At 34.3% G+C, this 14,636-nt stretch overlaps 1 protein-coding gene across 4 annotated transcripts in view; it reads left to right on the top strand.

Annotated features, from left to right (window-relative positions):
* Nucleotides 1-14,636, top strand: part of LOC115233970 (neurotrimin-like) — a 169,109-nt gene that overhangs the window by 152,154 nt on the left and 2,319 nt on the right. For all 4 annotated transcript variants that reach the window (XM_029804637.1, XM_029804639.1, XM_029804638.1 and 1 more), the window contains 3 exons: nucleotides 1,118-1,325; nucleotides 1,534-1,689; nucleotides 10,712-10,840. In XM_029804637.1, the coding sequence (XP_029660497.1) occupies nucleotides 1,118-1,325; nucleotides 1,534-1,689; nucleotides 10,712-10,840 (493 nt within the window). The remainder of the gene's footprint in view (nucleotides 1-1,117; nucleotides 1,326-1,533; nucleotides 1,690-10,711; nucleotides 10,841-14,636) is intronic.

The following is a 14,636-nucleotide window of genomic DNA, read 5'->3' as shown; positions in this document are numbered from 1 at the left end:
ATTTATATCCTCGTCGTTCGACTAGTTTTCGTGCTTTCGGCATTCACCGTGCATTCCAAGGAGAAAGCATATTTCGCATTCAAAAATTTTCTGTTGACGGCATTTTAATTCTGATACTCATTCATTTTTATTTAATCGAAAAACTTATATATTATGGAAAAGCGCGTTAAATATTTCTGTGTATCAAAGGTGAAAAATTTTAAGCTTATAATATAGCTCAATATACTCTTTATTTAGAGAGATTATATTATATAGTATTTTTTAAGCATTGGATTTAAAAATTTAATTTTAGTGCGTTAATAAAAAAAATATTAAACTGTATAAATATATTTATACTTATATAAAATTAATATAAAAAAATATCTTTGCATATTACCCATCGTAGTTGCGTATATATAAATATATATATATTGTATATAAGTGAGAGCTAAAATATTCGCGAGAGAGTGAGCTGATCTTTTCTACGAGCGATATTCTCGTAGTACTGGAAACACGAAACATACTCGAGCTGCACTCGCGGTGGAAATTATACTGTAGAATTTGCGAGACTTCAGACATGTTTTGCATGCTCAAGAAACCTCTTGCCTATATCGGAAACTCAACGGAAGTGTGTGAGAGCCAGTGGTAGGAAGAAGAGTAAGTAGTTCTAAGTCTCCGTTAGAGTTCTTCGAGATCCTTGTAAAGGTTGGAAAATACAACCTTGCTCGATTATTGGGTTAAATAAAAAGAAAAAAGATAGTTCAATAAAAAAAATATAAAATCACCAGACTGTCCCAAAATTGTCGCAGATAAGAAGGATATATTTATATTGTATGTCATACTGGCCTCTCTCAAGATTCTATAAAAGATATTTTTTGGTTGAATTGCTGTGTGGGATACATTATTTTTGAAAAACGTACAATATACATATATATTTTTTAATTAAAAATGATAAGCTCACAGTTTTTAATTTGTAAATTAATAAATGTTTATCTAATTATTTCGTTATTTAGCATTTATATACTGCGATTAATTCTATATCTTATCACTATAAATAGAATAGAATAGAAATAAGAAATACATATATACTGAGCAATAATTTGATATTAAGAAAAATGTATTCTGACGTTTGTTTTAGGTGGCCTGGGTGCGCGTTGACACGCAAACTATATTGTCGATTCATCAGAATGTAATTACTCAGAATCCACGAATTTCGCTAACATACAATGATCACCGCTCGTGGTATCTTCATATAAAGGACGTACAAGAAGTCGATCGTGGATGGTACATGTGCCAGGTGAATACGGATCCAATGAAAAGTCGTCAGGGTTACGTACAAGTTGTAGGTGAGTAATAATTCGCGCAAAATCTTCTCCGATATATGTATACTTTTCATTTGCATTCAAAGTTACTTGTACTTACTAAAATCATATAAAAAATTATATATATATGTTGAATATAAATCAGTGATTATTAGTGTCTAAAGAATTCACATCAAATCCGCATAAATATAACCACCTTAAAAGTAAAATTTTTTTACCATTTATGTCGCAGTACCACCATCGATTATTACTAAAGAGACCAGCACTGACATGGTGGTCCGCGAAGCTTCCAACGTGACGTTGACGTGTAAAGCGACCGGATATCCGGAGCCTTACGTTATGTGGCGGCGGGAAGATGGCAAGAACATAAATTATAATGGCGAAAGTGGTGAGTCCCAATCATAATTTACTATGATTTATATGAATAATCGAACGGATAGAAACAATGATTTTCGGAAATTAAGACCGGATATAAAGTAGTCATTGCTTTCATTACACTGTCGAGAAATGCGCCGGTTGATATCGCGATCAAATAGCGGATAATACTGGATTATTCGATGCTAAATTGATATCCTCAAATATACATCACATTTGCATATTAGTCGTGTTATATTTTTTATGACCGGTTTATGAAGTGATATTTTAATGACGACACGATTACAAAATATCACATTACAAAGTTATACTAAACTTAATAAGTTTATAAATACTTCTGATCCCGCGACATTATTAGTCGCGTATCCCGATATTCTGACTAAAATATCTCAAATAACATGCAATTTTAATAATTTTCGAGCAGTTTTATTAAGATTGCTATTGTATGGTTATTTTTTTATCAAGAAATAAAGTTATTCACATTATTAGCAATATTATGGAAAATTACATATTTTTTATTTATAGAACAAATACATTTTTATATGCGAGAAAACACATACAACTATAAAATCTAAGCCGGTATCATCTATTCACTAGCGCTGTGATTTAACGATTGAATTATTCCTCTCTGGGTCCGACATCAAAATTTGGTCGAGTAAACCACAGCCAGAACGCAATTATTCAGGTGCGCGGTATAACCACTGCATATCGCCAAACTGTACTGTAATATATCCAAGAGTGCAGTTGCAGTTTGCAACTAGGTGCTAAGATCAATACATATAGAGATATAGGTATGCTATGTGTGATAAAGTTTCTTCGATTTCTGCACGAATATATAAAATTCTCTTATTTCATATTGAGAGTTTCTCGAGATATTTATACTCGTATCTTTTTATCTCAGTTTTTTAGCAACTCAGATATATTTATTTTCATTATAACGACAGGAGAACATTTATATATTATAATTAATTAAGAAATTCTACAAAATACGTGTGATATATTTTAATTTAAGCATGAAATATAAGCAAAGAACTTATTGATTAATTATGTTAGTTTTTGCTGTGTGAAAAGCGGATAATTACGTGACTCCGACATAAATAATGAATCGATAATAGCGCAGGTGTGATATATTCTTGTCGTTCCAATATCGTGAAAATAACCATATGATATAAAAACATGTGTACTTCCTTAAGCCCGTCTCGTTCGATGCTAATTATCCTCTTGGTTACTAATTATAAAAAATACAATTCTGTCCGTTGGCCGGGATACAGAAAAGCGAGACGTCAAACTGTCTGCAGATTCCGAAGGGTTTCCTCTCAATAAAGGCCGGATTTAATTTCTACGCTAATTTAAATTTTCATTGCCCTCCAGGCATAGGTCACGCCGGCGTTCGGAGAGGATCGTCAGATCGTAAACCACTATCCCATACTAAGCTGACCGTATAAACCGTTACTGATAAATATGGATGTCGCGTTCTGATATGGAAAAATAGCGTGACTAACTTGATCGACTGATTATCTACCGCCAAAGTGATGCGTGATTTATTGTGAGATTCGACAAAATACATTCGATTTTAGGGAAACTTTTTATATAATACATTAAGACTAAATTAGCATGTGTATGTGCGTGTGTGTGTATGCTTTTACCGATAAATTCATATAATTTACTTTGTATTTATGTTTATTTATGCCATTTTATTTTGCATTGCTATTAAAATTAATTATAATTAAAACAATTATTCTATACAATTCTTACAGAGTAGACAGAGAAGAAATAACAAAATTGCTATTAATTGTGTTATTGTACCTTATATTATTTTTTATTGTGTATAACTTTACATACACACACATACACAATTTTCCTTTTATAAATGGATTATTTTATGCCAATATCGCACAATTGTTATATGTACTGAAATTGACGCTGGGACATGGAAATTTTATATTATTGGACGTATTATTATACATCTGCACTGAAGTCCGTTAAAATCAATGTTAAAAAAAAAGAAATTAATACGGTAGCTAGATAATAAAGAAGAAGAAAGTATAAAGTACGATTTTATTTATGTCTATTAGCGCCTTTTCTTCATCATAATATAAGAAATAATGCATAATGAGATAAATGCAATATTATTTCGCAGTATTATCAATGAAAATATTATCAATAAAGTATTATCAATGAAAGTGCGTTTTATAATTTCCTAAAGAAGCATCTTTGATTAGTTTGATTGAAAGCAAATTTATTTCACGAATATAGCAATGGTTTCTATCATCACTTCTGGTAAAAGCACGTGTGTTTCGGTATCATTTATTAAGCATCACATCGCAAAAATTGCATCTCTTTCCGCTGTCGTTTGACCATTATTTCGCGATGCATTCGAAGGTACAAAGTTATCCAATTTTATCGTAAATGGAAGATAGTCGTTGAACACGAATGTAATAGAAAAACCCGATACTGTAGGGAAGAAAAAGCTTGTAAGCCTTATGTAGTGATTTTAAATTAGAATAATAAATGTATGTGTGTAATAGACACATTTATTAGTTTAAAAATATTTAGTTATAAAAAATTTGTAAAATAATAGCTAAAATTATATAAGTTGATGTTTTATAACATTGCTATCTTAAAAAAGTAATAAACTTTTATGTTCGCGCGCAGCGCGTATAACACATGAGTGTTGAGAGGCTTAACATCTAGAAGCTATGAATATTTTATTTATGGCAAGCCATTACATATATCATCTATTTACATAAACTGCCTCGTTTCCAATAACATCTACTTTGTATTTTTCTATAATATTTTCTATTTAGAAGATTCATTTTGCAACCATCAGAACACGAATCATTTATTATATTTTAAGCTACTTAAAAACTTTTTGAACTGACATTTTTATTAACCTTTAAAGATTTCGCGCAAGTACTTAAATGCTTCTCGTTGAGATATTAAATTTGTGGAAAGGAGGGGAGACTTCTTATTCGTATATATATAATAGAACCTAAAGTGGATTTTAAAATGATTATTATCAGGGAATAAAGGGCCATACACTAGTATTATTGCTACAAAGCTAAACATTAAGGAGATATTTTCACGACATTAAAAACACAACTTTTTACAAAAAATATTTTGCAGAAATATTTATTTCAGAAATTTTTGATATCTTTAATACTTTTAAAAATGGATTCTTTCCGTATCTGCAATTATGAATTTGTAAAATTGCCGTACATTGACGCGTAATCGATATCAATCGACGTAGGTAGGCGCCTTCTGGCGAACCAACGATCCGTCATTCGAGAGAAGCGTCAGATTATCGGCGTAATTGGACGAAATATCGCGGTGGTGAATATGGTGCGCGTTCGAGCCGTACGACCGCGTTACTAACTGATGTGTTGGCCTCTGGGGCACGAGGGATGGTCTAACGCCATTACTCCCCGCCTGATAGCCTCCAGACACCCTCTAACCCTCGGAAAAAGTATAGATGGTTGTCGGTCTCTCTTGCTTCTTCTCGAATCGAGGGTATACCCAGCTCATTCGCTCTCGCTCCCCCACCTCGCCTCGGAGCGAGGAAACCGAAAAAGAATGGCCGAGAGAGATGAGAAAGCAAATCGAATTTAGCAAAACTATCTTGGCGCATCGAGGTGCCGTCGTTGGGGATGGTGCGCCGGTGTTGGTGTTGGTTGTGGTGCGAGGCACCTGCAGGTACGAGGGAGATTTACCTCCGGCGGACAGGCCGGAACTGATCGTGCGGAAGAACGACGGCGGGGGGATATGAGGGGGGAAGATAAAGGAAGGCGCGGGCGGGAAATTAGAACGCCGGCGGCGGGGAGGCACGAAGGGCAAATAAACCATGAGGACGGCGGAAACGAATTGTCGCGCTACTCTCGTGTCCTTAATATGATCGTTCATAAGAGCGATAATGTCGCAATCCAGCGACGTCCCGGTAGATTCTGGGGCTGAATTGGCGCGGGCGACCGGTAGTGTAAGATGTATTCGCATCCGCAACAACTCCGATATCATGGAGGATGAGGAGGTTTACCTGCACTAGAAGAAGGACGGGGGAAGCGAAACCTCTCTGTCTTCTATAGTTATGGAAACGCGTATACGTCGACGAGTGTCGACGCCGCTTCGTGCTCGGAAAATGCGATTGGTTTCTCTCACCTTTTCATAGATATACGAGTTTGCCTTGGTCACCACTGGTCGCTACCTGTCCGTACACTCTATTCCCATCAGCCGGTGATGTATCCTCTCGATGTACGAACGACTCTAAACTCGTTCGCACGCATACATGTGTATACCTGTGTACATCGCGCAACTATCATCCACCTCATCTATCCTCACCTCACTATAAACACCCACACGATTATCGTGGATCAATGTAGCGGCGCAACTGTGATTATATACGTGTATACACGAGTTCTTACGCATATATATATATGTATATATATACATATATATACTGTTGTTCACCGACCGTTAAATGTATATATGTAAAGTTATAGATTGCGCGCATACGCCTCCTTTCGCCCACCTGTTTTGTGCCCACGAAAAAGTGAAGATGAAGAGAGATATATAGATAGATAGATAGAGAGAAAGAGAGAAAGAGATGTCTCGAGTATTTCCGTCACCGATACTCTCACGAGTATCCTGGCAAGGCTTCTCTGTTAATGCGACCACGGCTTGTCGACGCAAGGCCGACATAACGCGACGCGACTGGAAAATCGAAACTGACAACGAGCTGAGTTTCCCGCCGGTGTGCCGGGAGACGAACGTACAGGAGAATAGAAGGCGATGTGCATCGGGTATAAAGCACGGCGCAAAATCGGCTATACTCTCACACTCATTTTGCGCGCATACACACACATATCCAATGCTCGCTCAGTTCTATGCCAGAACCAACACACACACATACACACATACAATCAGACTCCAACCGGTATCGAACGTTCCAATGGCTACGCCAATGCTTGCGGTGAGAAAGCACGTTACGTTTTCTCGTTACCGTTTGAGGTTCCTTTGTGCCTTCCAAACCGCTGGTAAAGTCAGCGCGTTCAGCACGGAGTCAATATTATCTGAGAAATTTCTCGCTGGAAACTGGGATATAATAGCCCCGTCTCTTTCATTCGCTTTACGCGATGTTGCACTGCAAACGTAATTTGTCCTTCAAATCTGGTGACGTCAATCGTTCATGACAATCGATCGTTGTTATTCCCTGAATTCGAACACAGAAACGAGCGGCTTCATTTTTCCATCACGATTGTCTTTTATACAAGTTTTAATTCAATCTCTTTCTGCAATATCTCTGTAAACATTCTTTTTGAATATAAAATATTTATAAGTATTTATTAAAAAATATTTATATCTTTTATATGTGCGTACATACACTATTTATATCACGTATGTCCGTTTACAAACAAAGATGCTAATATGTGAATTTATCCAAAAATGCCTGTACGTTTGTTTTACATTGAATCAAGTGAAATAATTTTTCATTTTCCACGTGAGAATAAACAAATCATATATAATAAAAAATGTGTTTGACACATTCTTTTACATATTTCAAAATTTTGTTACAGAACATAAAAGGCATAGATTTAAAAATTATTGACTAAAATTATATTTGCTTTTAACATTTTATATAATTATATTGTTTGACATGATCGTTGTCGTTAACACGCTTGTTAAAACATTTCCGACAGTGCAATAAATACGTGGAAATCACTTACGTACGTCTGGTCTAACATTCGCGGATGCATTAGCGGCAATAATCGTTGGCCGAGGATTTCGCTTGGGAATGAATGTACCCGGGTTATCTCCCGGTTATAACGCGAAAAAGGGCACTTAAGGCTACGAGAAAGGGGAACGGGATGAAATATCTACGACCCATCCTTCGCTTATGGGTCGGAATACATCACGTACTAATTCCCAAATAGGTGGCCAACCTACCACTTCGTCTTCGAGTAAGCTGTTCGCTTATTTTTACGCTGCTGAGAATACGCCGCCGGGGAACGTTACGCAAAGTACGTCGCGCGCGCTCGCGCGCGCGGCATCGACTCGAACGGACGTTAATTTATTTCGGGAATTCTTCCACGTGCGCACGCCACCATTCTCTGTGCATTCACAGTTTAAAACGGAGCTCTAAAATATTTTGCATCATTTACAGACGCTATGTATACATATAATATCGCTTCAACATTTTGAAATACTTTTATTGTTTTTATATATAACACAAGCGTTTTTTTGTAACTGCATAGTATGTTATATACAAGGCGGGATATGATTGATTGAGGAAAAAAAGCATTAATGTAATATTTTATATAACATTCAATCCTAAAAAAAGTTGAAAAAAAATGTCGTTAATAATTAACAAAATAAATATGAAGCATAGAAAAAACGAGATGAAAATCCTGTAAGAGTCGACGATAACTTTATTAATGGTGCTATTTATACTGTAATGTGACATGACAACGCGTGAGCTCACGCGATATGATAATACTGTGTTCTAATCTTAACTGGCATCGATCGCCGTTCTACCGTGAAATAAACGGATCCCTGCGCAGTTAAATCGAGCCACTTCGATCGCACGGAAAACGATAAAATTTGGGCGTGTCCGAAAATAATAATTGTCCACGTTCTCCTTTGTTCGCCTCCACCGTTCGTCCGCCGTGAAATTCCGTCCGGCCGGGCCATATTGCGGTTTCCCATTAAGCCGAAAGTTTTAAAGGTTTCCGCTAAACCGGTAAGCGGGTAGTTCCGACACAGGACCTGCGGGACTACTTGATTAAAACCCCCTGAAAGTGCGACCCGCTGGCAGAATCTCCCGGCACTCTGCATTGTTTATGGAACAATAGATAGGTTTGCCGCGCAGCTTGTAGCACGGGGTTGGCTACCATGGATTCAGCACCCTCTCGCGTTCTACTACTGGCCGGGTAACAACTTTATTCCTTTCACCGCTTTCATCGCTGCATCACATGTATATGTGTTCCGTTCTCTTTCAACAGCGAAATCTTCAGCTGCGCGGCCAGCAGAATTTAATGGCTTGCCATTTTCATTTTACCTGACGCTAATATCTTGTAATTGTTACGCAGGGAACGCATAAAAACAGTATGCAAATGTGATAACTGCTCGCAATAATATATGCGCGTATTTATTTTGTATGTGTGTATCTAAATTTACAGATATTATTACATCTACCAATTTAAAAAGCATTATTGATTTTTGTCGTATCTTTTTGTGTTACACATATAAAGTAACGTAATTAAATTATAATGAAATCCACAAAGAGTGAGGAGGGGAGAGAAAACGCGTAAAATATTCTTAGACATTAAAACGCATAATGCGTTCAAGGGCGTTAACTTGTAGCATATTATGCCTTTATGATATCTTATTGCTTCTATATATATAGGTCAAATAAACGTAAAAAGTTTCTCGCCGTTTACGATGCTTTTAACCTTATTGCAAGAAAACTTTAAATAAGTTTTTCATTGCGATATATGTCGTTTATTTTTGTATTTTCTTGAAATTTTGAGTATCAATTTAAACTGAATAGTGAGAAAAATCTAACTTCTATCTCTCTCAATTCTATTAAAATTAAATCAATCTAAATTTTCAGTTAATTATAATATATTATAGGAATTATTTATTAAGTATAAAAAATAGCATAGTATATAATATAGATTGTATTAATGGGATTTTTTATATATGTATAGGTATATATTGCTTGCTAAAAAATAGTTTGGTCGATATAAATAAAATATGCGAGACATTTGTTGAATTACAGGTGACTTCTATATCTAGGTAGAGAATATATATAGCACGTGCAATATTGAGTGGCGACAGCGAGATAGCATAGATCATTCTTCCAAATATAGCAGTTTCTATATTAATATGACAATATCTGCTTAACAATAACAGCGGTTGTCAATACACTTTATCTGTGTAATTATTCTAGCAATCAGGATAAAGACACATTGAGCTATAATGTGCGTTTTGCTTGCGTATGATATTATCGTTTATGTCATGAATTATATGAGGATAACCGTAGTAATGCTTTCAGAGTAATCTTCTGAAACTTTGAAGTATAATATAATTTATCTGCACACAATATTATAATAAACATTATATACTTTAATAAGTATTTATAAGTGCAATCTTTTTATTGATTGCATATTATCGCGTAGCAGAAAAAAGACGTGATTTTTTAGACATTTTTCATATACAGTGTATTTATTATCAAATAATATATATATATTTACATTTCTTTTTTGTCTTTATATTATTATAATTATGGTTTTGCGCGCAGAATCAATGCCAATAATGTGATTATCAGCGCGTACATGTCTATAATGTCTAAGCAACTGTTGTGACAAAGTACCGGTGTAGCTTGCCTTTACTCTTCGCGTCTTTGTAGAGTTTAATTTGCTTCCTATCTATCTCTACTTTATGCGATCTGTGCCAGTCATATCAACCAACATGCCAGAAATGAATGCAGCGTAGATGCAAATAGCTCTCCGGGAAGGCGCAAAGTGCTCTTTGTCACACGACATGCAATAAAAGTTTAACGCATATGCGCATCGCGCTTTCAGCGTGCATGCTGCCTTCTTTGTCAGCATTATCGATATCCGCGAGTTTCGAAATAATGCTGATATTATCATGGCACGCTATGCGCTTATTAATTCGTGAGAAGAATTACAACTGCGACGAGTCGTGTGTATTTATCAAATTGTATTATACATTCTACAATAATTACTTTGCGCAGAATATAATACGAGGGTTTTTCAACAATCTGCTATTTACAACGCGAAACACGTTTTAATTAAAAAGTATCGTTTTATTCAAAATTTAATTGTTAACTGATTGCTAATTGTAGATCTCGTAATAGAGCTCTTATGACCAGTATTCTCTTTCTCCTTTATAACAATTTAGTTGCAAATATTTTATCTTATAATAAAAACTGATAGAAGTGTTGAAATAGTATAATAAATACATCTTTCCAAGGCTTTTGCAGTTTATATGCTAATATATGTGAACATTTTATGTTTCAGTGAATGTTGTGGATGGTGAAGTGTTGCATATCGTAAAGATAAGCCGCCTTCACATGGGCGCTTATTTATGCATAGCTTCAAATGGTGTTCCACCATCCGTGAGCAAGCGAGTTTCGCTGCGTGTACAATGTAAGTCACTAATTTTCTCCCATTATCAAAGAATTCTCATTGTACGCACGAACATTTCTTAAAACGTTGTCTGGCATAGTTTTTTAGTATATAACCGTAATATGCATAATGGGCGTCATTTCTAATAAAAGACAAAAATTGCATGTTGCACACGATGACACAATTTCTAATAAAATGCAGAAATTGATATTGAAAATTTTTCAGACAATTTAATATATATTTATAAATACAGATTAGAGAGAAAAACATTTCGAAATATTCGTAAAGTAATAGCTTCCTACCTATTAACTTAATGAATTCAGATAAAACCAATAGTTTGCAAAGTCAGCGATTTTAATATTGATTTCTCTGATTGAAAAAGTTTGTGGAAATTATTTTCCAGCGCGCAAGTATCGAAACTGAGTCAATCGAAACTTTGAAGGATCGCATCGGATAATCAAATATAGATTAAAACGTCTGTATGTGAATGAATACATATACTTCAAAAAATACGATATATTTATTAATATATATTTTAATATATTTAATAATATAATTATAATATAATTATAATAGTTATATTAGTTCCAATATAAACTTATAATTATATTGATTCTAATATAACTAATATAATTATAATAAGTTAATTGTGTGTGTATAACTTTATTTATTATTTCTTTATTGTTATATATTTACAATGTGAATATCAATATGAGGATATTCAATTTGGATTTATTCATTTTGGATTATATTGATTTTGCATCAATATCATTCTATTAAGCGCTGGATTTGACACTGACACCATCGATTCCTCCGTGTATATATATGCCATTAGCGAAAACCACGCTGTCATCGTAATACTATGCACTTCGGTATTATGATAAGAGTGAGATAAAACTCAGGAAGAAACGACTATTGTCGCGTAAGAATACCCGCGTATTTTTCTGTGCAAGAAAAGATGATAAGAAAGGATGATGGAGAGAAACCCGTTTTTATCATACCTCCCCGATTGCAAAGCGCGCGTAACTTAGTAAATGCCGGTCGCTGGAAGCAGTAAAGTATGATGTCGGAAATATTATACTTTTAATAAACTCGACGTGGTTCATAAACGTTAGAAATGAAATAAAGCCACTAGTTTTCTTTGATATATGAACTACGCTAATATTGTTTCTCATAAGCTTTTTATTAATCTCCCGACAAAGTTGCGCCAACTTCGCATGTTGTATTAAATTTTTAACAGGCGCTACAAGTGCTATGTTATTAAATTTTATGGCACCTAGATTTGATGAAACACACACATACATTATACACATTACAATATAATATATTATTTATAAAAAAAGATTATAGTTTAAATAAAGTTCTTTTTTTGATTAAAAATACACATTTTTTATTATGTAAACATAATATCTGCCAAATGAAATATATATATATATATATATATATATATATATATATAAGTTAAAAATATTGTTACTTGTGTAAAAGTAGATGAAAGAGGAAACATAGCATACATAATAAGCACACATACACACACACACACACACACACACCCCTGTAAAACACATTGTCACCGCTACAACTCGATGAAGAGTCGTTGTTCTTCATCCGTAAAAACATCCTCGCGGTGCGCCATGCATTAGGTCGATTTTCAACGTCTCATTTAGCTACCGATTTATGGACAGCTACTTGACCTAGATATGGTCGATGTACGTCCGTTTATCCCCGCGCAGCTATTTCAAACGCCACCCGTCCACCGACAATTCCCGGGTTCTACTCAGTTTGGGGTGCGAAACGCGTCTCCGCGTCGTCTTTTCTACCACATTAGTTTCTCGCTTCTACGTGTCTACCTTTCCCCCTGCGGGCAAGCACAAATATTAATAATCGTCTGAGGAATTCGAGCCACCCTTGAACGGCAATTTCGCACGAGGGTCACGAATCGCGTCAACTTTTTGACCAGTTACACACTGCCCATGCGGATCTACTGTTTTCTCTTCGGATTTTTCGTAGATATTGTGTGTGTACGGTATATTGTGCTATATATTCTCTCGCGGATGTTGATCTGATGATGCGCGCGGTGCATGATAAACGCGCGAGTATTACTAACGCGTGGCGTGAATTAATATCGATCGTTTATCACAAAGATATATCATCAAACAGTTTTTTAAGCGACTTTATCTTTAGTGTATCAGAAGCCGCCTTTATCATAGATTGTACGCGATTATAGTGCGATTTATATAAAGATTAAATCGTTCCAGCAACAGCTAATAGTAAAAAAAAAAGAATTTATAATAAGACTTTTCTTTTTAAGAAATAAATAATTAAAAAATTAAAGTTTAACTTATTAGACTAAAATTATACGAGTTAAAATTTAATATAAAGATAAAAATGTGTCGATAATAGTTAAAAATATACACACACAAGCGTGCGTGTGTGCATTTATTTTTTGCTAAGTAAATGCTCTAGATTTTTAATACTTATTTAGAAATTACAAAATCTTGTGAATAGTATTTTTAAATATGCGCGAGTGTGCAATGTAAAGTTTGATAGATAAGAATTACGCTTCTAAAATACGTATTGAATGATGTGCAATCAAAGTGTATATTCGCTTGCAGTCTATAGATTTATCGATAGCTCAGCAGGATGGTTGGGGAAAGGAGATAGGTGGAAAAACTACCCTCCGTAGTTCTGTCGAAAGTGCACCTGCTGCTAGTAAATCGTGATTTACGTCCGTCCGTAAAAGACGAAAGTATGACACGATATATTAGGATATCTATATCGATCGAAAAAGAACGGCCTCGCATTTATGATACACCAATATCAATTGAGAGTCTTCATATAAAATAATGCTTTCCTTAAAAAAAAAATACTAAACGTTAAACTTTATTAGCAAAATGATAAGTTGATTGATTAATAAAAGAGTATTCTTTCCAGAATCAAGAATTCAACATTACCATATCTTTAAAGCTCAAGTATCTGTTTATAAGAAAATTTAAATTTTATACAAAAATTTTTATTCTATTAAAAAATTTCTAAGACTCTTCAATTTTATTTTGCATACTTTTAAGAACAATTAACAGCATTTATATAAATTTGTCACTGAAGGCAATAGTTTCAGATAATAATATGAATCACAATTTAATTAACGACTTTTTTCTTATACAAAGTATGTGATGAAAAATGCAAGATATTATATTTCTAAAATCATTTTCTTTTTTGAAACATTTAACAAATATGAAGACAGGAAAAACCTTTTTATGTTATGAGTTCTTTTGCGTTTTCAAAAATATCAGTGGAAAATGATTCGAATGAAACTAACATGCAGCCTACATCGCATGCAACTGCAGGCAAATGCTTATTTTCAGATAGTGCTTTTAAATCGTGACAACCTCCGGTACAAAGATGGGCAATTGTATGTAGTTGCATGCAATGGGAATTGCGTGTTGACTGCGCTTTTTCGCGAACATTTCATTGAAATTTTTAGACGTCAAAAACAACTTGAAAAAAAGATTTCTTTTACATGTTTGTACAAACTTTCTATATTGTTTTAATAAGTATGTCAATTTGACAGATTTACATTGTTCTAGATTGATTTAATTTTAGTAGAATATTTTTTTCATTGATGTCCTTTTCTTTTTTCTTAATTTACCATTATCTTTCTGTTTTCACATTCAGTGTTTACACACGCGCGCGCATATTTGTGCTTGGTAAATTAATTAATTAATATTATTCTACAAAAATGATATTATTGATATATGAAAACGAAAAATAATAGTAAATGTAAAAATATTATTAATAGTAGTTATTAAATATAATA

Source organism: Formica exsecta, unplaced genomic scaffold (assembly GCF_003651465.1).
Source record: "Formica exsecta isolate Colony F162 unplaced genomic scaffold, ASM365146v1 scaffold192, whole genome shotgun sequence".
NCBI classification, from domain to species: domain Eukaryota; kingdom Metazoa; phylum Arthropoda; class Insecta; order Hymenoptera; family Formicidae; genus Formica; species Formica exsecta.
The sequence above is the reverse complement of the archived record's forward strand: the minus strand, read 5'-3'. Positions and strand labels throughout refer to the sequence as shown.